This window comes from Geospiza fortis, unplaced genomic scaffold (genome assembly GCF_000277835.1).
Source record: "Geospiza fortis unplaced genomic scaffold, GeoFor_1.0 scaffold40, whole genome shotgun sequence".
Classification (NCBI taxonomy): Eukaryota; Metazoa; Chordata; class Aves; order Passeriformes; family Thraupidae; genus Geospiza; species Geospiza fortis.
In genome coordinates this window covers 27,274,219-27,299,462 of record NW_005054297.1, presented here as the reverse complement: position 1 = coordinate 27,299,462, position 25,244 = coordinate 27,274,219, and the positions used below count along the sequence as shown (strand labels likewise).

At 38.3% G+C, this 25,244-nt stretch overlaps 1 protein-coding gene across 3 annotated transcripts in view; it reads left to right on the top strand.

Annotated features, from left to right (window-relative positions):
• Positions 1-25,244, top strand: part of FNIP2 (folliculin interacting protein 2) — a 57,175-nt gene that overhangs the window by 5,757 nt on the left and 26,174 nt on the right. For 2 of the 3 annotated variants that reach the window (XM_031060153.1, XM_031060110.1), the window contains 10 exons: positions 539-668; positions 4,056-4,257; positions 4,829-4,917; positions 5,770-5,916; positions 6,044-6,213; positions 9,461-10,772; positions 11,554-11,710; positions 13,423-13,623; positions 17,178-17,293; positions 18,685-22,547. In XM_031060153.1, coding sequence (XP_030916013.1) covers positions 539-668; positions 4,056-4,257; positions 4,829-4,917; positions 5,770-5,916; positions 6,044-6,213; positions 9,461-10,772; positions 11,554-11,710; positions 13,423-13,623; positions 17,178-17,293; positions 18,685-18,763 — 2,603 coding nt within the window. In that variant the 3' untranslated portion in view covers positions 18,764-22,547. Of the gene's footprint in view, positions 1-538; positions 669-4,055; positions 4,258-4,828; positions 4,918-5,769; positions 5,917-6,043; positions 6,214-9,460; positions 10,773-11,553; positions 11,711-13,422; positions 13,624-17,177; positions 17,294-18,684; positions 22,548-25,244 lie in introns of those variants that run through there. The other variant, XM_031060188.1, reaches the window with a different exon arrangement.

Below are 25,244 nucleotides of genomic sequence, written 5' to 3'. Positions count from 1 at the left end.
ATATAGACACCTCATGACCTGTAAATCCATAATTGTTTTTATCTGCTAGGTGGTTTGCCTTCTGCATTTGCCCCAAGCCTTTATACAAAAATATTTGCAATTATATTCTTTGTTTACAGCCACCATGTTCTGGGCTCTCAACCAGTTTATAATTTGGAGGAAGAACTGGTTGGAGCCTTTACTAGAGCAAATGAAGAGAGGTGGCTTTTTACACTGAATAGGAAAATGAAGACCAGAAGTCATCCTGTCTGTTGTAATGGGAGTGCAACAACTCATGGGACAGAACACTTTTAATGAGAATAAGATACATTTTAGTATGTTTAAGTAGGGACGATCTCCTACTTTATAACAAATGAATGTCCTCAAGCAGCAAGATTTATTTTAAATAATTGTCTCTTCTATTGCAAGTGAATTGTGTGAAAAATACCAGAAAGCAAGAGCAATATTTGTGAGAAATTATTGTTAGAGTATGAAGAACAGTATTTAACCAGCACTCTTTGTGATTCATTGTATGTGGGGTTTCTTGCTTTCTTCATAGCATCTCTGAGCAGTCTTCTGGTTACTCCTTTTCCATCTCCAAGCTCTTCATCATCATCTTCTAGCAGCTATCAACGTCGCTGGCTCCGAAGTCAGACAACCAGTTTAGAGAATGGAATTATTCCCAGATGGTGAGTGTAGCACCTTTCTTCTTACAACAAGTGTTTGAGAGCTTAAGCCTCTTTTCTTTAAAAGCACAAACCCTGTTATTAAATGCTCTCGACTCAGTCTATCTTCTGTGTATGTTACATAAGATTGCCAGTATAAAAAAAGATGAAGTTTTGGCTGAACGTGAACTTCAAAGCCCAATTTGGAATATAAGTATTTTTATTGAATACATAGACTGTGTGTTAATATGGTGTGAAAGTATAGGCTGTGTATGAAACCTTATTCTGAAAAATAAATTAAATTGTTTCTGAAGGAACAGAGCATCCTGTTGAGATGAAAGGGACTGTAACAGCACTGCTGCCATAATGACCTTATGCTATGATGAAGTCTGACCAGTGAGCAGTTAGTGAAATTTTGGAGTAATAGCCCATGACGACTCTCTTGGCTGGTACAGGATGTTCCTGATGTGACTTCTGCCAAAACAGGAAGGAAAAAAAAACTGTGATCAAAATGCTTGGCTTCTGTTTTGGAATTTTATTAGCTTTTGTAGCTCAGTGGCATAACAAAGCATGGAATGCAGCAGACTTTTCATAGCTAATAAGCAAATTCTTTCCTTGTCATTTGCAAAATAGCAAATGGTTCTTGATTATCCTCTCTCTGTACTCATCCACCTGTACCCGGAGACAGAATGGAATTAGTGGAGACCTACAAGAAATTCATGCTATTTGACCTCTCTCCCTTTTCAGTTAAGAGAAGCATAGAAGATGCCAGTTAAAATATGTAGTCAGTAAAAAATAAAAATTAAACCTCATTTGAAAACCTTTTCCTAGTGTAAATCAACATTTGCAGCATTTTTTCTAGATATTCTTAGTGAATAATTTTTAATATGAAGGATTGTGCCACGGTATTAAAGTAGCAGTTGTGCTGTCTAAATCATACTTGCAGTTGAGAGTAAACTGGTTGCTTTAAGTAAACTGAAATACTTTTTCCTAAATAAAAAAGGCTGAGAGCAACCCATGTAAAAAAGGTTAAAACATCTAGGATAAATAAGATCATTTCAGCCCAGTTTAAGAAGCAGCCAAATTTTCACAAATATAAATTTCTGCAAAGTGTTCTGAAAGTTACAAATTGTCTAGAGGAAAGCCTCTTTGGGCTGCTTATTCACTGGCTGGAGCAGGGTTGTTGGTTTTTTTTCCCACTGGAGAACCTGTGCTGGGGAAAGATACTGGAAACAGCAGATCATTATTTTTACTGTCTAGAATTATTCTGGAACTGGGATTCTTTCTAAGCCAAAAGGCCTCTTCAGATACTTGTTTTCTGGTTACTTGCTAGAGAAACAGTAGGCTTCTGGTTGAATACTTCATTTCTACAGAGTTTGCACGCCAGGTTGTTACAGCCAAGATTCTACAGTCTCTCTGATTGATGTTTTAGGCCAATAGCTCAAAGAAATTGAGATGTCTCATTGGAAGTCCACATAGTCGATTGGCAAGCAAGCTAGATTAGCAGTTTTGTTGAAAAGGCTTCTCTCTCAGACCTAAATTCCTCAATTTCTGTTCCTGGGAAGCAGTACAAAAGCTTGTGATGTTTCTTAGATGCTGACTGACCATCCTTTGCTGACTTCCTTGGGAATTTGTCTCTGTATGCAAGTTCCTGAAGTTCAGATGAGGTTATGTTTTTGTCTTGAGCTCTGTTTTCCCACAAGCTGTTTTTTTTGCTGGGGTTTAATTGTCTGTTTTATCCTGTGTTCATGGACTCATACCTCTGTGATTAGAATTTTTTGTATATTTAACTTTGTCAAACCGATTAAACTGTAAACTAAGTATTTTTAGAATGGACTAAGAATGAATGCTTAGCCCTGAGTCTTTCCTTTTGTTAATTGCTTTGTAGTGTTCTATAAATATTACAGACTTCATTTCAAGATACTTCTGATATGAAAAGACTTCAAACTTTTAATTACCACTCACTGGTATTGCAGTCTTAACTTAAAAGAAACTCTAAAACCCAGCTATTTCCAGATGAGTGCTGCTCAGAATGTCTCCATGGCTTTTATGTCTTTTTACCCTTTTCTCCTATGATTTCTCAGTAGATTAAAACCCATTATTCAGTTGAAATTCCTTACAACAGACATTTTTTCCATACTATTTTACTTATTTATGTATACACATAATATTTATATATATATGGTGTTTTTTTCAGTTAAATTTATCAAGACTCTTTAAGCAAGAAAAAATAATAATTTTGTTAATTCAGCAGTATCAATATCTAGTGCTGCAAGGCTAGTATTTATAGAAGAACAGGGTGAGGGATTTTTCACCCTTTTGTATAATCACAGTGAAAATTATGCTGGGCTGAGACTTGTGGGTATCATCCAAATCAGTTGCCTGTGCCAAGCAGTAGCTTGGAATTTACATCAGGTGTCTGTGGAACTTGACTCTTGAGTAAGTCTTGAAAAACTCCAAGGATAGAGATTCCACAGCCTTTCTGGACACTGCCATCCCCTTGATTGACCATTTCCCCCCCATTTGACATTATCTGCAAATTCACTGAAGGTGTGTTTTGGTCCACAGGCCAGGCTCATAATCAAAACATTGGGCAGTATTGATCCTAGTAGCAACCCATGTGTAATATTGAGAAGAGACAATTGTTGAAAGAAATGTGGCAGCACTCTCGAGGAAATAAGCAGAACTTGGGGAAATAATAATGGTTGTAAAATAGCCACTGGATGGGTGGTTTTTTTTCTTTCTGGTATTTTTTTATAGCTTTAAGCAGAAAACAAATCTTTCTAAGCTAAAGTCTACACAATTTTGAGCTGGGCAAACATGTATTTGTAGGCATTAAGTTTGTGTTTTTACAGTAATTACTGGGTGGTTTGTCTTCAGTTAAAATATAAAGTTTTATTTTGTATGCAAACATCCATCTTAAGATGCCAGAACAATATAGATAGTATGGGTTATGTTTCCCAACTTCCCTCATGAGCAACAGTCCAGATTCAAGAGCATCATAATTATGTAGCTGAGCACCTAGAGAGGAGCTCGAGTGCTGGATGCAGTTCACAGCTCCGAAGTTACCTTTAAGCTTTTTTGTTATGAGTTTGTGTGATGTATCTCTGTTCCCTTTTCTTCGTCTCCCTCAATGTTATAGCCAGGAGGGAATCTATTAGTTCTGTTTCAGAGGAAAGTGTTCACACCAGGCCTCTCTGGGGATTGTCTTCTTCCTATTTGAAAAAACACAGGACTTATCCATCAAAATGTCAGGCATCCTCTGTTCAGAAACATGTGACAGCAAAGCCTTATGTAGTTAGTCAGAGGAGTCCTACAAATGAGTTACCTTCCACTATGTAGAGAGCTATGGATAGAAGCTGAATTCTCTCTCAGTACACAGGTAACTGTCCTAACAAATCTGTCTTACAGGTCCACTGAAGAAATGTTTAGTATGGCTGATGAAAGCTGCAGCTCCAATCCTGCTATGGTTCGGAGGAAAAAAATTGCAATCAGCATCATCTTTTCTCTGCCTGAAAAAGAAGAAGCTCAGAGAAACTTCCAGGATTTCTTTTTCTCTCACTTTCCTCTTTTTGAGTCTCACATGAACAAGCTGAAATATGCAATAGAAAAGGTACAGAATACTAATTTGGCATAATGTAGAAAAATGTCAATCAGAATGAAGTATTCTAGAATCTGATACATGAAGAGTGGGAGAAGGTGCGTGGTTTCAAGCTTGCCTCCCTCCTTACACATGCAGTCTTGAGCTTGAGCCCAGTGTAGGAACTCAGCATTTGCTGAAAGAGGTGCAGTTTCTTTTCTAGACAGAATTAGAATGGAGCGTTTTATGGTATGGGTGGTTTTTCCTTCGTTCTTGCCATATTTCACTCTGAGGTTTTCTTGGCTCCCTAGAGACTGTGGAAATGATGGTACTCTGTCCTTTCATGCAGTGTCTTAAAGAGAGACACAAAATATTTGTGTCTTGCTGTCTCTTCTTCCTCTCAGAAATGTTCTCTTCTCTCCCCTTGTCCAGTATTAGGGATTGGTCTCCTATGAAGTGGAGGGAGGTTGGCATTTGTGCTGTCCTGAGTGGCTGTATAGGACTGGGGCTAGATCTTAGTTATTTTGACATGTTAATGAAGTTTAAAAAGATGAAGAATGTGAATCCTTTAAGCAGCTGTTTTGTGTCTTTAACTTTAATCAAGGCCATGATCTCATGTAGAAAAATAGCAGAATCCAGCCAGAGAGTGCAGGTTTATATCAGCCGTGTCATGGATGCCCTGGGAGAATTCAGGTGAGTTGATGGAATTCTGAATTACAAGGAGAGCACTTGTCATGCCCCATGAAAGATATTTGTCACTTTCAGTTATAAGCAACTGAATGTAAGGTCTTGTATTTTAGACAGTGTTGCAGTTAGTGTGAATGAATTTTCTGCATTGGTTGTTGGGGAAATGTTTTCAGAAAACTTTAGCAAACCAGCTCAGCCATTTTCCAAATGAGAATGGAAGTAGTTCTGTTGCACTCATATGTTCCTGGGATTGTCAGTTAAAGTCTAAACATCTCATCAAGAGCTGGCTTCTGCTGATGACTGTGCAGTTGGGTGGATTGATGTACTCAGGCAGATAGATGTGTCTACTCCTAGCCATGGATGTTGAACAATGTAACTGGCAAGAAAGTTGCAGTCAAAAGCTCTCTTTTCTGTACTTGAGAAAGGAAGGAATGGTCAAAGGCAGAGAAAATCAGCCCAGGAGAGAGAGAAGGCTTTAACGGAATGGAGGTTCTGTAATATCTGGAATGTAAAATTAAATCTGTGCAATGAATAGAATGGGTTCTTCTTCCCCTCAAATTTATTTCTGAATGATTTCACTGAATAAAATTCACATGGGAATGCAAAAAAGGGAAGCCAAGTATGTAATTCATACGAAGACACTGTGTTACTGATAATATGAATTGAACAGACTAGTGTTCTGAACACTGGTTATTACTGGAAGAGTAAAAAGTCTTCCAGTTTAGTCTCCTAGATCTTACAAAAAAAAGCAGCAAATTATAATCTGGACAACAGAAGAGGAAAGGGGCTACTTATATTTATTTGCAGAATTGAGATGTGTGCGTTAACACTGACTTTTTGGGACTTTTCTTTGGGCAGAGTTACCATCTGGAACCTGTATTCTGTTCCAAGGATTGCAGAGCCTGTGTGGCTTAATATGATGTCCAGCACCCTGGAAAAGAATCAGCTATGCCAACGTTTTCTTAAAGAATTTACCTTTCTGATAGAACAGATCAACAAAAATCAGTAAGCTTCCCCACTCCCTTTTTTTTAAGAAAAAGCTTTTGTGCTTCCCAGTTCAAAGCACTTAATGGGGTGTGCTTTTGCTGGTGTTACTTTGGACATGCTTTTTTAAACTTCTTTTCCCTCCTAGGTTCTTTGCTGCTTTGCTGACCGCAGTGCTGACATATCACCTGGCGTGGGTCCCAACAGTGATGCCCGTTGACCATCCTCCCATCAAGGCTTTCTCTGAGAAGCGCACATCCCAGTCTGTCAACATGCTGGCAAAATCCCACCCGTATAACCCTCTCTGGGCACAGCTGGGTCAGTATGATTTGGAAAGCTTCAGATTTTTCTATAACAAGCACTTTTGTGCATCCACTCCTTTTAGATAAGGGCTGATTGTAGTCCAGGTCATGTTTCCTCCTACCAACAGATGTCTTTTGCCTGATTAATCAGAATTTGGAGGCCTCTTTGCATATCCTGCTTTTTATTCTTGTTCCTTGTTGACATCCTCTGTTACACTGTCTGGTTTACTTGTTATAGAGATATTAAGATGATGCAAGTGCTGTGAATGGTCTGAGCAGTTTGGGAAAAAAACAAGATGAAATAGACTGGATAAAGAGGAGTTGCCTGGGCCTTGGAGGCCCTTTGTAGTTGAAATTGGCTACCTCCCTTTGTCTCTTTCTCACACAGCTAGAATAGAGAGCAGAGCAATAGATTAGAAGTCTGGCAACTGGCAGTAGCTCCATTCACTTACTGTTACATGAATGGGCTTGGGGCAAGATTTTTTTTCTATTCTCTGTGCCTCAGGCTGGTCTCTGACAAATTTTATAGCTTGTAAATTATCTTGATACAAGGGACTAGATAACTGATGTCAAATGAGTAGGTGAATGAAAGCTCAGAAAGTAATTCTGTCAGTGGTAAATATTTAAAAATTCCTCCCCTTCTTGGCAGCAGATGAAAATCTGACATCAGATAGCCCTTCACTTTAGCTGATGTACTATATTGCCATGTAAAATAACACACATGCACCCTGAGGCAATGATGTGGCTTACTCTGTGATGCTGGTGCTGTCTCTTCCTGATTGTCTCAGGCTTCTTTTTCTCAGTAATCTCTATGAAAGATTTGCTACTCTGGCCATGTAGTTGTAGTGAATTGTTTCCTGGTTTAAGATGTCATTTAAACATTGTGCAGAGGTTAGACTGAAGGGGAAATTAGAAGTGTGCTCATGGTGTTGAGGACAGAGCCAGGCCTGGAATTACAAAAACCAGCTGGACTGGAGGCGTAAGCTCAGTAGTAGCTCTTGTGGTCACTCCCAGGAGTCACCACTGGTGACTAGTCAAGAGTCTGTTTCTCTTTTTGTCCTGCCAAGTTCTCAGTGCCTGAACTCAAAATGCTCTCTGATTTTGTTTCATTCTTATAAAGCCCAAAAAGCTGTTACTCTTGTGGTTGCAAAAGCTGATTGTGAAAGGGAGATGTTGCCCTCTGCTGGTCCTCTTCTTTAGGAAGAGGGAAGAAAAACAAAAAATCAAGTCTTAGTGCTTAAAAATGGAAATGACAGGATTTTGATGTACCCGTCTTTCCACCTTCAGACCTGTATTTTCATTACATATTACATATCAGCTGCAATTATGTACTAATACAATTGTAAGTCCTTCTGTCATGAAGACATACTGTCTCTTAAATACCAGCTTCAATCTAATGATATTAACAAGTATTAGTGCTTTTTGAAGATCATGATTTTGACTTGTACTGTCTTATTAGTATTTATATAAAAGCCAATTATGCAAATGAACATGAAGTCTTAATCTGATTTCCATAGTAACTGTGCTCAACTCAAAAGTAAAACAATATATTCCAGTTTCATTTCAGTATTGCTTGTCCTTGTGACCTACCAGCCTTTTAGATTAATTGAGGAGTCTGAAGCCCACTTTTGGTTCCTGAGAAATGAATTTGCTGGCTTGTTAGGATCTGGGCTTGGTTGCAAGGGTATCCCTAGGTGAAGGAGAATAGCACCACTGATGTTACCTGCCACCCAGGATCCTCTCCAGTACATCACTGGCATTGTGGGAAATGGCAGATCTTAGCAGGGGAGACAGTAAGAGAACCATGGACTTATTGTCTCATTGATCCTTGTTTTGTAGGAATGGAGTAGGGAGCCTTATTCCTTTTATGTTCTGTATAATGAGGAGGAGGCTGGACATAAATGTGCTCTTGGGGTTTTTTTTTGCTGTGTTAGTGTTGAAACCAGAGGCCTCCTTGCCCTTGGAAGAACCCTTTCTGAAGCTCTGTTTGTAACTCTTAATATAGTGTTGCTTCTTGAGGCCTAGTACAAAATCCTGATGGCAAGCTCTGTCCAGGACAAAATTTGAGCAACCCAGAGGAAGGATTTAGCACCTGAAAGCAGTCTGATAGACAAGCAGGTAGCTGATCAAGCCTCAAGGTAGAGAAGCCTGTTTTCCCCACTTCAGGTAGTGGCAGAAAGTTGAGTGTTGGCTGGTTGTCTCCCATGTGCTGGTGAGACCAGACATAGATTGGTTAACCAAAGACAATTTAGTGCGTGTGCTCTGATGGGTGTCATGTGAAGACAACTGGGTTAACTCATCCTAGGAATAGACACTTGTTTGAGTTAGCTGATCTTTTACCAGTAAGGCATGTGAACATTCTCTTACTGGCTATCTATGTTTACTTCTCCCAGAACTCTGGATTAGGACTCTTTAGCTGATAGATGATTTTAAGCAGTTGGAAGATAATGGCTACACTCCCAAAGAAATATGTTGAAAGTAGGATACGTGCAATCTTAGTTCTGTTAAAAATCAGTTATTCAGGATAAATAGCAAATAAGTCATTCTTGGGGGGACTCAGATGATGATGTTGTAGTGCCTGCCTTTCATATTGCCGTTGTATTTTGATTTTCTGCTTCTTCACTCCCCCTGCCAAAGTTAAATACTCATGTGAGTGAGGTTAGCTCCCACATACACAGCACGTGCCTTGCTCAATAAGGTAGTTATGTGCCTCTTTTTTCTGAACCTCATTTATTAAGCTAATATTTATTTCTTTTTTTCTTTTTTTGATATCTTAGTCCTGAAAAACATAATTAAGATTTTATTTGTGTAATAATGCCTGTGTTTAACAGAAAGGTCACTGCACTAACACAGAAAAACTTTGATGTGAAAGGAAATGAGTAGAAAAATAGAAAATAGTATAGCTGGCTTCAGAGTTTTGCTGGACCTACATTCTTCTTTGCCCCATCTTGTGTCAGTTTCCAGGTGATAATGTCTTGTAAGCAGAGTGTAAATTAAATCTTAGTGCCTCTTAACAGAAAGAAAATGAGTAATAGCAGCTGATTCCTCACAGAAGCCCTTCTGGACAAAAGCCAGGTGTAAGAAGCATTAGGGTGACCTCCTTTGTTACTCTTTGTTTAACACTTTCATGAATTCACTGTGGAAGAAATTAACTGTCTAATTGTGTCCATGGTAAATGCTGTTTCAAAATGTGTTGAACTTGAACAGTGTAAGTTATATTACAAAGCGACATAAACCTGTGAAATTTTTACTTTCCTGTGTAGGTGATCTCTACGGTGCCATAGGCTCTCCAGTTAGATTGACTCGGACTGTGATTGTTGGGAAGCGCAAGGAGCTGGTGCAGCGCTTGCTCTATGTTCTAACTTACTTCATCCGGTGCTCCGAGCTGCAGGAAAATCAGCTGACCTGGAGTGAGAAGGCTGGGGAAGGAGAGCAGGTGCTAAATGGAAGCAAGATCACAACTGCACTAGAAAAGGGAGAGGTAGAGGAATCTGATTATGTAGTTGTCACTGTTAAAAATGACCCTGCTCTTGTGCCTCCAATCCTACCTCCAAAGAATGATGGAAGTAAGAACAACAGTACTGCAGAGTGGGTGCATGAACCAGAAAGCACTCAGGCTGTCCCAGTCTCTTCGAAAGAAAAGAGGGAAGCAATAGAAAAGGCCAGTCAGACCGCTGAAACATCTGTTGACTGTCTAACTGGCAGTTTCTGTAAAGGAGCAGCCGATGGTAGGAAAAGAACTGTCACTGATACAGGAATCATATCCTACTCTGAAGAATCATCTAAATTAGAGGATGTAATGGATGTAAAGAAGAACAAGAACCAGAATGAGAGAAAAGTAGAGAAGCAGTTTTCTAGTAGGTCGTCTGCTGTACCTTGTCCTGAAAGGTCTGGCCACAGGAGTTCACACTTAGAAAAGGTCACGTTTCAGATTGGAAGTTCAGCATCACCAGAGTCAGACTTAGAAACTCATAGAAAAGAAATGGAAGAAAATCTGAAGGCATTAATTAAAAATCCAGAGGTGATACATTGTGCCTCAAGTTCCACAAATCTGACTGTGGATGCTTCTCAGAGTCAAGACAGTTGTGAAGCTGCCTTTGTACCCATCAGTAAACATAATGTTTGTTATGCACAAATCCCACCATGTGAGGAGAAGGAAAGTATACTTAACCAACATATGAAAAGTAAGGGAACTGAAATGAATTTAATTAATTCAATATCTAGTGAACTGCTTTTGCCCACAGATAACATAGAAACTGTAAAATTGCCAAACATGAAAGAAACTAGAACTTTATGCTCTGGCAATCTGGAGAACTATTCTTCTGACTGCGTAGAAGCAGATTCTGCTGTCAAACAGGATTCCTCTAAAGTAGGTGCTAAAGATGTCCCCTATGGGGATTCTAGAAGGAAAACCACCTTCAGAGTTGAAGGGGACATTCCAAGGAACGAGAGTTCAGACAGTGCTCTTGGAGCCAGTGATGAAGAAGGTGATTGTTGTATCCCTGATGAAGTGCATCATGATAACATCAGCAAACGGCTTGAAGAATTTGCAGAAGTGGAACTTCCTTTGCCAAGGTAAAAAAGTCTGATTAATTTAGAACAAAATGGAATCAAAAGCTGTAGCTACTTCAGAGTTGTTTAAAATTTCAAGTCTGAAGTCTTCTGGGAACCTGACTAAGTTCCTTGCAAGCAAATCAGTAGCAGACAGTGATGTAGTTAGAATTCAAGATTTGGCAAAAAGGAAACAGACAGAGCAGATTTAATGAAGATTTATGACAAAGGTATATTTCAAATGCCTAAAAAAGGTGATCAAACTTTTTATATAAGCTGACTGAAACATTTAGTGTAGACACGTAGATAGAACATCTGAGGACAAACAAAACTTTGCTTAAAAAGACTGTTTAGATTTGACATAATTCTTAAGTGAAATACAGATTTGGAATAAAGATGGGCATGCTGTTTGAAAATTTTTGAGCATTCCAGGTACATATGGAGTTGGATGGTGCTTAAGGTCAGTCTCTAGACTGACCTTAAGAATGAGAATTGAAGAAAACTCAAATTTAGCAAAACTGTAACCAGCAGAACATGGAGCCCATACATCCCACAAACTCCATTGCACATAAATTTGCTTATGTACAAGTTTGAAGAAATCAATATGCTGTTAAAATTTAGCTTTTAAAATTCTTGTTTCAAAGAGCAGCTGTAGATGTTTACTGGTGTGAACATTTATGTGTACTTGTAGTACAACTGTTGATTATTATTTGCAGTAGAAGGAGCCATGACTTTGCATTCATGTAAAATCTGAATGCAGGCTGTCAAGCAAGAGTCTTACCTGCTTTGTAATTCTGTATTTCAGGTCAAATACCATCAGTAGTCAATGTGTGAAAAACTTTGGAAGATCACTTCTGGGTGGTTACTGTCATACATATATACCCGATCTAGTGCTGCATGGAATAAATAATGATGAAAAACTCAAGCAGTGTCTACTAGCCGATCTACTTCATGCAATGCATGTGAGTTAAAGTGCTGAATCAGAGTTGTGATATTACTGAAATCTACAGAAGTAGGTTATTTCAGTAGGTGACTTTTTTACTTACCTGTTCTGAACAGCCACAACTGCCATGTCTGCCTTTTTTAAAGATGTAAGCCCTTAATTTACTATATGCAATGCCTGTTCATGCAACAATCATGTGCTTTCCTTTATTACTTTTAAGGCTTCTCTTCCAAGATTAACACAAGGAAGATTGTTTGCAATTTCAAGTTACAAACAAGGAAAAGAACCCTTGAGCTGCTTCTCTTTTCCATCGTAATAGCAGACAAAATTACCTGCATTTCAGAAAAAATATATGCAAGTTGAAACATCTTATTTTGCCACTTAGTGGCATGTGTTGCATGTGAGGTAAAGTCATGCTGAGGCCTGTATGATGCTGGTCTGTAGCAGAAATGACTGACTACAGAAGATATTTGTATATAGATAAGAAATTTGCTGTGTTCTTTCTCCACTGTAAGTACTCCTACATTATAAAATTTATAACTAAGCTTTCACTGGAATAACTGTGTGACCTCAGTATGCAATTTAAAATGCTTATCTAGTAATTGTCAGCAGCTTCTCTCTGTAGCAATTAAGAATGATTCTGCTGGTATGACTGCATGTACTATCCAGAGCAGTGATATGTGTGTCTGTCTGTTCCTAAGAAACATCAGATTGGTCTGTTGTGATAGTGTGGCTGTTCTTTGGTGGATGACAAGTGGGCCACGAGCTTGCACAGCTCTTGCTGCTTGGGGAGCCAGTGCTCTCCTGGGGTGCATAGCAAGAGCATTCTAGCAGGTGAAGGGAGGTGAACCTGCCCCTCTACTCAGCCCTAGTGAGGTCACGTCTGGAGTGCTGTGTCCATTCCTGGGCTCCACAGATCAAGAAGGATGAGGAGAGAGTCCAGTGGAGAGCCCCAAAGATCAATAGGGATCTGGAACATCTCTCTTCTCAGAGGAGACTAGTCTGAGAGGGGATCTCATTGGTGCATATTAATATCCTAAAGGCAGGTGTCAACAGAGTGGTGCTCAGCAACAGGACAAGGAGCAATGGCCATAAACTAAAACACAAGAAGTTCCACCTCAGCTTCTGAGGATGAACTCCTTTATGTTGAGGGTGGCAGAGCACTGGAACCAGCTGCTCAGGGAGGTTGTGGAGTCTCCCTCTCAAGAGACATTCAAAACCCACCTGGACTTGTTCCTGTGTCACCTGCTCTAGGGGACACTGCCTTGGCAAGGATTTGGATTAGAGGATCTCCAGAGGTCCCGTCCAACCCTAGCTTTTCTGTTATACCCTTCTTGGTTGTGCATAGTAAATTCCCTCCCATATCTCTGAAGCATTGAATGTACTTTCACCATACTGGATCAGTGTAATTATTACACTCTTCATTTTGAAAGAAACTAATCTCTTCAGGGTCGGGGGAATACATGAAGAAAAATAAAATGGAGTAGTGACTTTGAGGCACTAATGAAAATTAATGTCTCAATCAAATTGGCAGATGCAGTGCTGCTGAATGTAAATCTTGTCGCTGTCTTCCTTGTCATTTTTTGAGATGCCTTTGGTCCCCTAATGGACAAAAACATGCATTGAATCACTTCCTTATTTGCTACATCAGTGTGTAAAAGTAGAACCTCAAACTGAGCTGTGGAAATGTGTATGAAAGTATCACATAATTGTATTTTGTTTCTGTTGCAGCATCCAGTCCTAGATGAGCCCATAGCAGAAGCCGTCTGCATTATTGCGGACACAGATAAATGGAATGTACAAGTAGCTACAAGCCAGAGGAAGATGATGGACAGTGTGAAGTTAGGCAAGGATGTTCTGGTTTCAAGTCAAGTATCCAGTCTGTTGCAGTCTATTTTACAGCTTTACAAACTGAACGTCCCAGCTGACTTTGTAAGTATTTCTTTATTGAAGGCTGAAGCTAATGGAAATTGCTTAGCTCAGATAGCAAGCATAGAGTTCTGTAACTGTGTTGCAATATCAATGAACTAAAGCCTGATATAATGCAGAGCTGTTACAACATGTTGAAAAGAATCCATGCTACAGTCTAGTAATGGCTACAGTCCAGTAATGGATACCAGTGGGAACCGAGTTGGTTCTGGCAAACAGCTTCCTATTCTTGGGGTTTCTATTCAACCCTGTGCAGTGGATGCCTCTTGTCTCTCCCCTCCAGCTAGCTGAGTCTGTTTGTTTACTTGACCCTTCTGCTTTATACATATTTTAGCCAGTGCTCTCTGGGGTAGCTTTGCAGATGGCTCCATAGGATTGATGGGATGAGACACCTGGGAATGGATGGGTTGCAGCAGGGAATAATGGATACCAGTGGGAACCAAGTTGATTCTGGCAAACAGCTTCCTATTCTTGGAGTTTCTATTCAACTTTGTCATGTTGCCTACTCCCTGTGCCACAGCATCCTTTCCTGTCCTCATTTGTAGTGGAGTTCATCAGAGCAAATCAGTAATGCTGGTTTTGCTGATTACAACAAAATTACCCCCAAGTCTGACTGCAATAACTATAATTCAATTTTTAGCACATGATTATTGGTGAGGGGAGATGGAGGGGATTTTCAGTAGTCACCCCTTTTCTAATAAACAGAATTGATTTGTCCTTCAGCAGATAGCTTTGAGAAATTCTCTAGGAATCCCATGTAATGACTGTGCCAGCAGATGGAAGAGGAAGATAGAGCTAGACACTAACAGCTCTAAATAGCATTAGTTGGCACTGTTTTGGGTTAAATTGGTGGTATTGATTACACTAAGTTCTTCAAGTCAAATGCTAGGCAAGATATGTGGGTACATTTTTGAGTGTTTTCTCTGGATTCTTCTGGGCATTGAAAAATACACAACTGTGGTTGAAATTGTATCTTAACACTAGTACAGTCACACCTTAAAACTTGGCCTTTTTAAACTGAGTAGTTGATTTTACAACTGAAGTGTTCTTTCCAGTGTTTCCTTGGGATTTATATGTGCAGTTTCTATATGGGTTGTGTGGTTTGGGAGGTGTCTGGAGGCAGAATGATTTTCAGGGGTTTTTGTTTCCTTTTTCTTACAAAAAGGAACTGTGAAGTGACAGTGCTAGTTGTTTGTAAATTTTTCATCATTTGTGTTAGAAATACTTTGATCCTTCTGTCAGGAGATTTTGCAACTCTGCTAAAACAACATCAGTGCATGGAAGCTAAGTATTCCTAAGCTCTAGGAGTAGTAGTAGTATTTCTGTTGATTTAAATTTGGATAGAAACATATGTATTGATGTACTCATATCAATCAGAGTTGACCAGAGTGCAGTATGTTTGAAATTTGCTTTAGGAGTGCATATCTCTTTACATGAAGTTACTGTTCAGATGAGTAAGTATTTTTGGGGTTTTGTGGTACCAACAAGAAACAACCCAATTTGAGACCAGATGAAAGGAAAGTGGTGATGTCTTTTTTGTACCACTTCAGATTGATAGTTTTGCTGCAGAGAGCTTTGCAGTATGCCCTGGTGAGAGGAAAGTGCTGGTTGCAACTGCTGCATTTCAGCAATATGTCAAAAGTTTTACCTGCACCTTTAAGCTCAATTTAAGCTACTCTTCTATTTTTAGAAGTTACTTGACTTTTTTTCCATTTGGTCAATGAGAAAAACTGCAGCGGAAGCTAATAAAAAAAAAAAAGAAAGAGAAAATACTTGTGGACACTGAACAAGATGGGTTAATATACCAAGCCTTTGGGCAGAAACATCTTTTGATTCTTTGCTGGTGTTCAGAAGGAATAGATCATATGATGTAAACAACTCTTCTTTTGGAATAATGTGGGATTCTTCCTTACTTGCTCCTTCGTAACTTAAAAAAAAAAACAAACCATAATCCTTAACACAAATACTGGAATTGAAACCGATTGAACTGCTACTTTGTGAATCAGCTGCATGCCCCCCATAACCACTGAGAAAGTGCTCATAGGCTTTTTGCATGAGGGTTACCTGTAATGGAAAAGATAAGAGTGCTTGCTTCCCTTTTGGCCAGAATCAGAAGTGTTATGATTATAATGACTTGAGTGAAAATTTGCTTGAAGCTAATTGATCAAACTATTGTCAAAAACCTTCTGCCTTTCTTCCATTGGTGGCAGTGATTTTACTCTACTACTGTGAAAGCAGCATTTTTTAAAATGCCTGTTTATTTTCCATTATTAAGACTCGATATTAGCTCGTTGAAAGAATAATTAAACATCATCATGCTTCAGATGATCAGCAAAATACATCTTAGGCTACATACAAGCCTGAGTCTTTTGTTTCTCATTAGTTTCTTAATTAACAAAACTGGTCTCACCAGGTCTCACTTCTAATATTTAGGGTTTTCATTCAGCTCCAGCACATGGGATGATGGCCTGAAGCTATTTGCTGCTACTGTTTCTAGTTGCTGTCTGTGCCTGCTGGATGATTATATGTTTGATAATGTGAGGTTCTGTATGTGCTTCCTGCTTTCATCTCCTGATTTCAGAGAGCTGACCTAATTTAACTTTTTTGAAGTGGTCATCCCTGTGAAAAGAAGGAATATATCAAATTGAATGTAGCTTTGTCCTACAACAAAATACCTGATAAGACTTCCTACCTACTCAGCTTGTGAAGACATGCTGCCTGCTGACCTTGTCTTGCCAGAATAGCCCCTCTCTCTCCTTGAAGCCAAGGTTCATCTGCTCTCTTGTAGTTGGTATATGAGAAATTGCCATGAATCACATGACTGTATTTAAAAATAATATGCATTTTTAGCATTCCACTGCTGGAACAAAAGTGGAATGATTAAACTGATGTTTCAACTTGAACTATTACCTTTTGGCAATCAGCATCAAATGTTTAAGCAATTTTAAACTAGAAGTACTTAGGAATTATGAAAACAAATGCCTAAAATGGATTTGTAACTTAGTTGCTACAGAAAGCAGTCAGCAAAAGAGTGATAATTCTGTTACCAATAAGGTACTGGTGTCTTCCACGTCTTGAGTCTTAGTTTCTTGAATGGCACTAGAGCCTTACAGCTAGAATGATCATTTTAGAAACTGTTGTCTAAACCAGGTCTTTCAGAAAAATAGTACTGACTTATAACAAAGACATCTTGATCCAAGAATACTGCCTTAATTCTTAGTAGGGTATCTTGAGTTGTTTTGAACCTCATTAAAACTGCTTAAGTTGGCAGAAATGCAGTGACATGAGTGGAAATAGAGGTGCAGTTTGTGCAACAAACTTACTGCCCAGGAGAGCTGGAATACCCCAGTTCTATGAGGGGCTTCCTCTATGAGGGGTACTGTAACTTCTATATGTTTATAGCACAATTGTAATAAATCCAATTGCCTCTTCTAGATTTTGGAGTGGAGGCTTAGTTTATCTTCTGAGGTAGAAGGTAAAGCAATTGTGCTTACATTTCTGTAATATTTGCATGTGATTGCAAAAGGTGTTCTGAGCTTTGTGGTCTGTGTTTACAGTGCATAATGCATCTTGAGGATAGACTGCAAGAGATGTATCTCAAAAGCAAAATGCTTTCAGAATATCTGCGAGGACATACAAGAGTGCATGTAAAAGAACTAGGAATTGTATTGGGGTGAGTATTGCAGGTATCAGTCTTAAGCAATGGCAAAAGCAGGGGCTTTGTTTCCTTTTCATCTGAGTGTTGACAGCTTGTTCTCATGAGGATTTGCTTCATGTTTAACACTCCTCTTTCATGTGCCTAATAAGTTGCAAAAATGGCTCTACTGAGCTATCTCAAAATCAGGAGGAGACATTTATACAGCAAAAACAAAATACTTGTAATTTTAAAATTTTCAGATTTAAGAGAGTTTGGATTTTGGTCATTAGGAAGTTATCCAAGCATTCATACACACTCTTCTGTTGTGATCTCCTTACTGAGAACTTCATCCCAACAAATACTTCGGAATTTTTGGAATGAAAAGGGTGGATTTGTACTTAAAGGACAAGAGGGTCTCAAAGATCAGGTGTAGAAAAATAAACAGGTGTCCTGTTCAGCAGCTGTCTTCTAATAATAGTACTTGATTGGCATATAACCTCTAGGGAGCTGCCTGCTGACAGCAGAAAAGGGGGAAGAGGTAAATACGCTTTCTCAAGATGTTTTTTATCAAAGATCAGGTGTAGAAAAATAAACAGGTGTCCTGTTCAGCAGCTGTCTTCTAATAATAGTACTTGATTGGCATATAACCTCTAGGGAGCTGCCTGCTGACAGCAGAAAAGGGGGAAGAGGTAAATACGCTTTCTCAAGATGTTTTTTAACAACACTGTAGATTAAATCTAACTTTTTTCCAGACTGTTCAAGATTTCATACTCAGAAATGCAGCTGTAAATAGTGAAACAGTGAAATAAGCACTTTTCTCAGTGTGTGTGTACGTGTTAAATATATATAAATATGTACATACATCCTGGCCTCTGAGCAGCTTCACATTTGGAAATAGTTGGAAACTGACCATTGTACTTGAGAGACATTCCTTGAACTGTTATTGCATAATAAGTAATAATTTTAGCTTTTGGTCATCTTTGGTAAGAAAGTGCTACTATGGAGCAAACTGAGTTGTATTCAAAACCTGAAGTGCATAATCTTCCATAAGCTGATATTTACTACTTTGTTAAACTGGGCTTATTGGTGCCTACTCAGTAGTAAGACTACAAGCTGAGACTTAGGGTTTAGCAAATACATAAAAGATCTTTTATTTAAACCACAAAAGATTATATAGCACAGAATGTAATACTGCTTGCTATCTTTTGATTTAAGTGCTAACATACTTCTTGGTTTTCAGCATTATTTACCTACCTTTACTGGAAGTACATGATTATTGACAGTAAATAATAATTAAACTAGGAACTTAGTAATAGCAAGACACTTCCAGTTTCTTTAAAGTGGATGAAAAGTATCATCTTGTATTTCTCTTGTGAAAGTGACTGTATATTATTTTAAAGGCTGTCTCTTTTTTTTTTAATTTCTAGGATTGAATCCAATGACTTGCCTTTGTTGGCTGCTATAGCAAGTACTCATTCCCCATATGTTGCTCAAATACTCTTATAAATTAAATTCTCAGGATAGTCATTCCCTTAAAGTACAGTTATGAAAATGGGAATGTTGAATGAAGAACAGAGGTGCCAAACACTGGTAAAGGGGAGCACTGAGGAAAGCAGGTGATGACTGTACATTCTGCCACCTTCTGATTCTGATTTCAACCGGATGTTTTATCGGAGGACTTCAGTTTACATAACACAAAAGGCATTCAGGTTTTTCTTACAATCTCACTTATGACTTAAATCAAGAGACTGCATCCTTGCATTTTATTTTTATTCAAAGGACAAAAGTTAACACTATGTGGCAGACTGGGTGCTGCCATCCAAAACGCTGCTCAAAACCATGAAGTACCAGTTAAAAGAACAAGTGGATTAGAATGGATTTCGTAATACTATGCTTGTGAGTGTGGTGTGGTGTATGTCTCTTCGCTGGGGAGGAGGAGGAGGAGTAGCTGTTAACTCTGTATATAGCATTCCTATACAAAAGTGTATTCGGTGGGACATGATTTTCTTGCAGAGCATACATGTGGTTTTGTATAGTAGAAGTGATGGGCTCAGAACAAGCAACTTGGATTCAGTAGCCAGATATCATGTGGGAATTGAGGTGTGCGTGAGGTTGATGTGACTTTTCCATTTAAGGACAAGAGGTTGAGAGCTGTGGCTGCTTCTGTTTTAATGAGGAGGCATTCAAATGGGCCCATGGCTACAAGTGGAATGGAATGGACTTTGGAGAGAGGGATTTTGTGGGAAAGCCTTATGGAACTTCTGCTACAAGTTTACATTTGTTGCTGATGCAACTTCAGTAACTGTTGATTTGCTGTATGACTGTGGTCCTGGGAACTAAACTTGTCTTGGTGTCATCAAGTATTGCTATCTCCAAGGAGTAAGAATTTGGAAAACTTGTGAACGATGCCAGTGCTGTGAGCATGTGTCCGTGTGCACATACACCAAACAATTGGCACAAACTGAAGACAATCGTATTGGGGAAATACAAGACATCAAACAACCTCCATCAAACCTTTAGTCAAAAGTATTACTTTTTTCCAGCTATGAGTTGTCACTCTGAGTAGGAATAGAAGAGGAACGTTGTTTGAAGTAAAATGAAATGTGGGGGCAAACCCCAATATTTGATATTACTCTGAATGTTTGCAATTACCCTTTTTGATTCTACAGAAATCTTGAACTATCATCCAGGTGCCTTTCCTTACTAGGTTATCTATTCTGACACCAGAAACTACTTGTCCACTAGTTGATACTGGCCTTTGGTGTTTCTAGAAAGCAAAATAAAATTTTGTACTTCACTGTTTTCACGTGGTTGATTAAAATGAATGTAAAAAATACCTTTTTTTGCATAAAGCACTGTTAAGCTGGATATGAAACTATGGACCAGACTGAGGAGAGAACAAAGGATCAAAACATGCTTAAATGGAAAACTCAATGTTGGACTGTTCTGTTGTGAGCCACTGTGAATACGGTGTCTGAAACTGTCATCTTGCAAGCAAATTTCTAGCAACACAATTGCTTGAAAATAGTGAATTCTAATAAGAAACTCCTGTTCACCAGTTGTGAGTTCTCCTTGTTGGTGGTTACAGATTTTTAACACTGAAGGGATACACTTTTATTAAAAGTGTTTTTATTTCCTACTACCTTGATGTTTGGACTTTTCTACAGTAAACTTTCAATTATTTGAAATAATGAAATGTGCTTATTGTGAATTGTTTAAATGTGATGGGGTTTTATTAACCTTGTGTTGCATTTTGAGAGAAATAGGTAGACTGGCCTACTGTGAAAAGAGGTTGTTTCCGCGTGGAGGGTTACTTAATATTCTGATACAACACTTCTAAAGCTGTTCCTTCTATGCTGGTTTTCTGACCTGACATTCCAAATATTTCTTTTATTGCTTTTCATATTTCTCCCTTGTATTCTGCCTAAAAAGGCTAAAATCTTTCTATGGTTCAGGTTTTTTTCTCCTGCTTTGGAGCTAAGCAAACTTTTCATATCTTTGGTCTGTGAATCCTATCTGCTGGAAAGTAAATTTACCTCTGCATATGGCTTTTAGCAGATGCCACTTTCTGTTTCCCAAGGTTAAAACAAGGAGCGAACCATAGAGCAAGTCACGTATTTCTAAACTACCCTCTGGATGGAGAATGTGTGTATGCATGTGTAAGACTATGAAACTGCTTCTCTGAGTGTACATAGAAATCCTTTTGTACTTTCTCTATTTCATGTCGCTCTTAAATAGTAGCTGACATAATTTAAAGTCAGTCCAGTTCTTTTAAAGTTGGGTTTTTATCTGAACAGACTCTGACAGTTCTTCAAAAAATATATGCTAACTTAAAGATGTGCTTTTGTTGTCACAGGGTTTACTAAAGAGGACAGAGATCTGCAGGCATTCAGTGATTTCAAGATTAATACCATAATCAATAATAGACCTGGTTTTACCACATCAACTGTTTAAAAAAAAAATCTGCTTTGGGCAAGACATCAGTTAACTTTGTGGTGGCATGTGAGCTGATGGTCAAAAGCACTTGAATTTTCTTCAGCCCAGGCTAAAACTTTATAGATCTTGCTGCTTTCTCTAACATTTTGCTGCTCTTCAGAAATTACACGTTGAACTATTTTATTCTCACAGTTTTAGTTTTGGGGGAAAGAAAATTCAAAATGACAGCTCTTTATTACCTTTAAAAGGCTTTAGACTAATGAAAGCTAATTACATATTTCCCCTCCACCAAATGTACTACCTCAGTTGACAGGATTCCACTTTCTAGGGCTTTTTTTTGACTCAAAGTCTTTAACTTGTTTTTGGTAGCATCTTGATGTTTATGTAAATTGGTGTGGCATGACAGGGCAGTAAGTATTTACAGATGTGTTTTTTAGACATTTTTAGGGCATGTTTCTGGTTTTATTTTAATAGGATGAAAAGTGATATGAATGTACAGCTGTGTTGAAAATTGATAATGTAGCTTAATTTTCAAATATTCCAAAGTTGTTTTTATCAGTATTATGTAGGTTTTTTGTAAACTTAAAAACATACTTTCTTGGTTAGGTGGGAGTGCACAGTCTTTCCTAAATCCCACATAAATGCAGTTTACACACTGAAATTTAAAGAATGTATGCTGTTTTCAGGCAAGACTAAACATAGGGGAGGAATGAACTGCTAAATTGTAGAATTTAATTGAAATTAATTCTTTAACCCCAAACAATACCAAGATTGGAAGATTTTAATTTAAGTAAGGTACACTCTGAACTAGTCTATACAACTTTCTTTTGCTCCCAAAAATCTAATAGACACTGATTCTGTAATTCACATTTCTGATGGCATCTTCCAGAATTTTAGATTGATTTTCTCGACTTCATATTATAAGCATCTTTGCTCTTAAAGTCAAAACCTCTTCTCAGATGCATCAAATTCTTGTATATAAGGTTTATGCAAAATGATCACTTACCCTTCAAGGAAAACTTCTACTTCAATTAAAAGGACCCAAATGAAAATCAAGTCTGAACTACTGAATTTAGTCTAGACAATTTCCTTCTTTTTTTTTTTTTTTAATTTTTTTTGTGGGGGGGAAGGGTGGGGGATTTGAGGTCAAATGAGGTAATTTGACATACATGGCAAGTTTTCCATAGTAGAAAAATGTGTGTTGCTATTGCATGTTTGGAGAACATAGGCTTTTTTAGGAATGACTGAACACCAATGTCAAACTACATGGTTTTTTTCTTATAGTTGTTTATGTACACTATCTTTTTGGTCAATTTCTTTGCGGCATTTGGTGCAATAAACTTTCTGAAATCAACGTAAGTGGTATTTGGTATCTTCCTTTTTAAAGCTTCTGAAATAGCTGTTGTTGTTGGAGCTGAGGTCTAACAGCACATGGACTATTAGATAACCCTTCAGCAAAGTAAGTAACTGTTATAAGAGGTGTCTAACAGGAAAGCTACTCAAAATTTGGAACTTGGTTGGTTATCCTTGGAAGTTTTACCCCACTTATAGGTAAACAAGAGCTCTTACAGTGTGAAAAATTTGGGCAAAAAATAGTGGGAAATGAAGACAGTGACTGTTGGAATAGGTGGTGCAGAGGTTTCACAGGTATGTTCTCTTCAGTTCTTTCCATAAGCATTTGAGCTAGCTGAAAAATGTGTTGCTGTTAGATAATAAATTAAGTTTCTAAAATTGCTCAACTGAACAGGAGTGAGTGACCCCTCATGTCTACTAGATTATGAAATGGTTAGTGCATTTGGTCTGATTTAGTTTCAAATAAACAGGTTTTTGATTTCTCTCAGATCTTCCATGACCTGACTTTCTATTTAGTATTCTGAAGCTTATTGGAAAATCCTTATTTAGAAATAAAAACAGAAAGGAGATGAGATAATCAGCTGTATTTGTGCTTCTTTGAGCAGGTCTGAGTTAGTCTGATTTGTAGGATCTAAGCATTTCTTACTTAGAGACTGAAATGTTTGCTTGTTGGTCAGGCTAACAAGGATTGGAAGTAAGAAAAAAGCCCAGGAACTTTGGCATCAAGGACTTGATAGTGAGGAGAAAACCCAGTTACCTGACTGTTCCAGTCCCTGATCTCTTTGATACTTGTTAACCATTGGACTGTCTTAATGATTTGTGCAGTTCACCAACCTGTTTTTCCATCCAGGTCTTGTAAGACTCCATGAAACTCCTCTGCTCTGATTTCACTACTTGAAAAAAATGTAGTTAAGCTGTTGCTCATACCAGCTGGTTGAATTTCTTTTTAAAGGGCACTTAGCCAGTTTCTCAGAATCCAAATGTTCAGGATGGTAGCAGATTAAGAAGAGGGAAGTGCAGAGGCCGCCAGACATTAAATAGCCAAGCACTAGGGAGGGATGGAGAGCTGCATTAATGAATACTTGCAAGGTATGGCTGAGAGGGTGGCCAAAGAGCTTTTAGAACTGAGAGCTGCAAAGGGGAAATAATAACTTAGATTTGAAAAATCCTCAAACTCTAAGTCAAATTCCATCATTTGTTCAGAAGACGTGACTAGAAATAATATGAATGTTTATAGTGAACAAGCAACTGAACTGTTTTTCTGCTTATGTAAGTGGCAAGGAAGATCACAGATCTGATGGAGGAGTTCTTCTCATATGTAAAAATGGTTTCAAGGCTACAGCAGTAAACATGAACTATATTCCAAAGTAACTAAGTCTTGTGCCAAAATTCTGCCAGTCTTTCTCCCTACTTTTCTCTCTTTTTGAAAAAGTTATATAGCAAAGCTTTCTGCTGATCATCTGTGCACCATATCCTTTAGTTTTCTGTACTTACAGCTTTGAAGAGGTCAATCAGGACTAAACATACAAAGCAGGATTTTGGATATAAAGGACACGAAGCCAAGTGACAAACCACGAGACTGTGACCTGTGTTAGGCTTCTGATCCCATGTAAAATTAGCTTAAGTGGACACATGCTAGTAATCCACATGCTGGAAAATTACTCTTATAATAGTTGCAGTCAGTTGTCTGTCTGGCACAATCCCAAAGCTAAAACAGTTTAAGCAGTACAAGTAGAGTAGCACTTTGTCTTGAAAGCCTAAGGTCAACACATGGCTGAAGGGCTTAGGAGTGACAGTCAAGTACTCAAATATAATCTCATAAACTGAATTTTTTCCCATTTGGAGCTACAAAAGAGATTCTACTCTGATCTGACAAAATGATGTTTGAGAGAGAGCAGACTTCCACCAGGAAAGACTTGGACTTTACAATTTCCTTCTTAAGCTGAGTTTCTCAGCAAGGAATAAAGCTCCCTTTCCTATGGACAGAGAAATGGTCATGGGTGTGGATATATAAAGTGATGCTTAGGTCTGCTTGGGATCTTCCCAGGATGGGTTTGTGTGTTCTGATAAGAGTGCCATAGTGTCAAGGGCTGGGGTACTTCGGCTCACAAAAATGTTTTGCCTTCTGTTGGATTGAATTCCAGCCCTGCATCTAAGAAAATTGTTTCAAGTATGTCTGCAATGTTACCATTTTAGTTCTCTTTTGCTACCTCATCTCTTTTTCCCTAGGCAAAATGAGAATGAGGAGTTTTCTGTGTGTCATGTGGATGTTGTAATTGTTGAGTTTCTACAGTATTACATCACTTTTCTTTTAAGATCTGCACAAGTCCCATTCGCCTCAAAATGGACAAATCTAAAACTGTTCACTTTAGCTTTGAAAAATATAAGGGAATGTATTTTCTTGAATTAGTTGTGTCATTCTGTACAACATGTAATTTTTTGACCTTGAAACACAACTGATCTGAAAGCAATGTGAAATTAAAAATCACATTTCCAAACCATTCCTTCAGCTTCTCCTGCCCTCTTTAAGGGACTGACTTGTGTAAGGACACTGCAGTCATAGTGCAAGTGCTTTAATTCTGTAAAAGTTTTATTTAATTCAGAAATTATGCCTTAACTTTTGATTTGGGGAGCAGAGCTTCCTGGGCTGCCTGTTCACCATGTGGGTGAAGAGAGCCTAGTTCTGCACTGTGGTCCT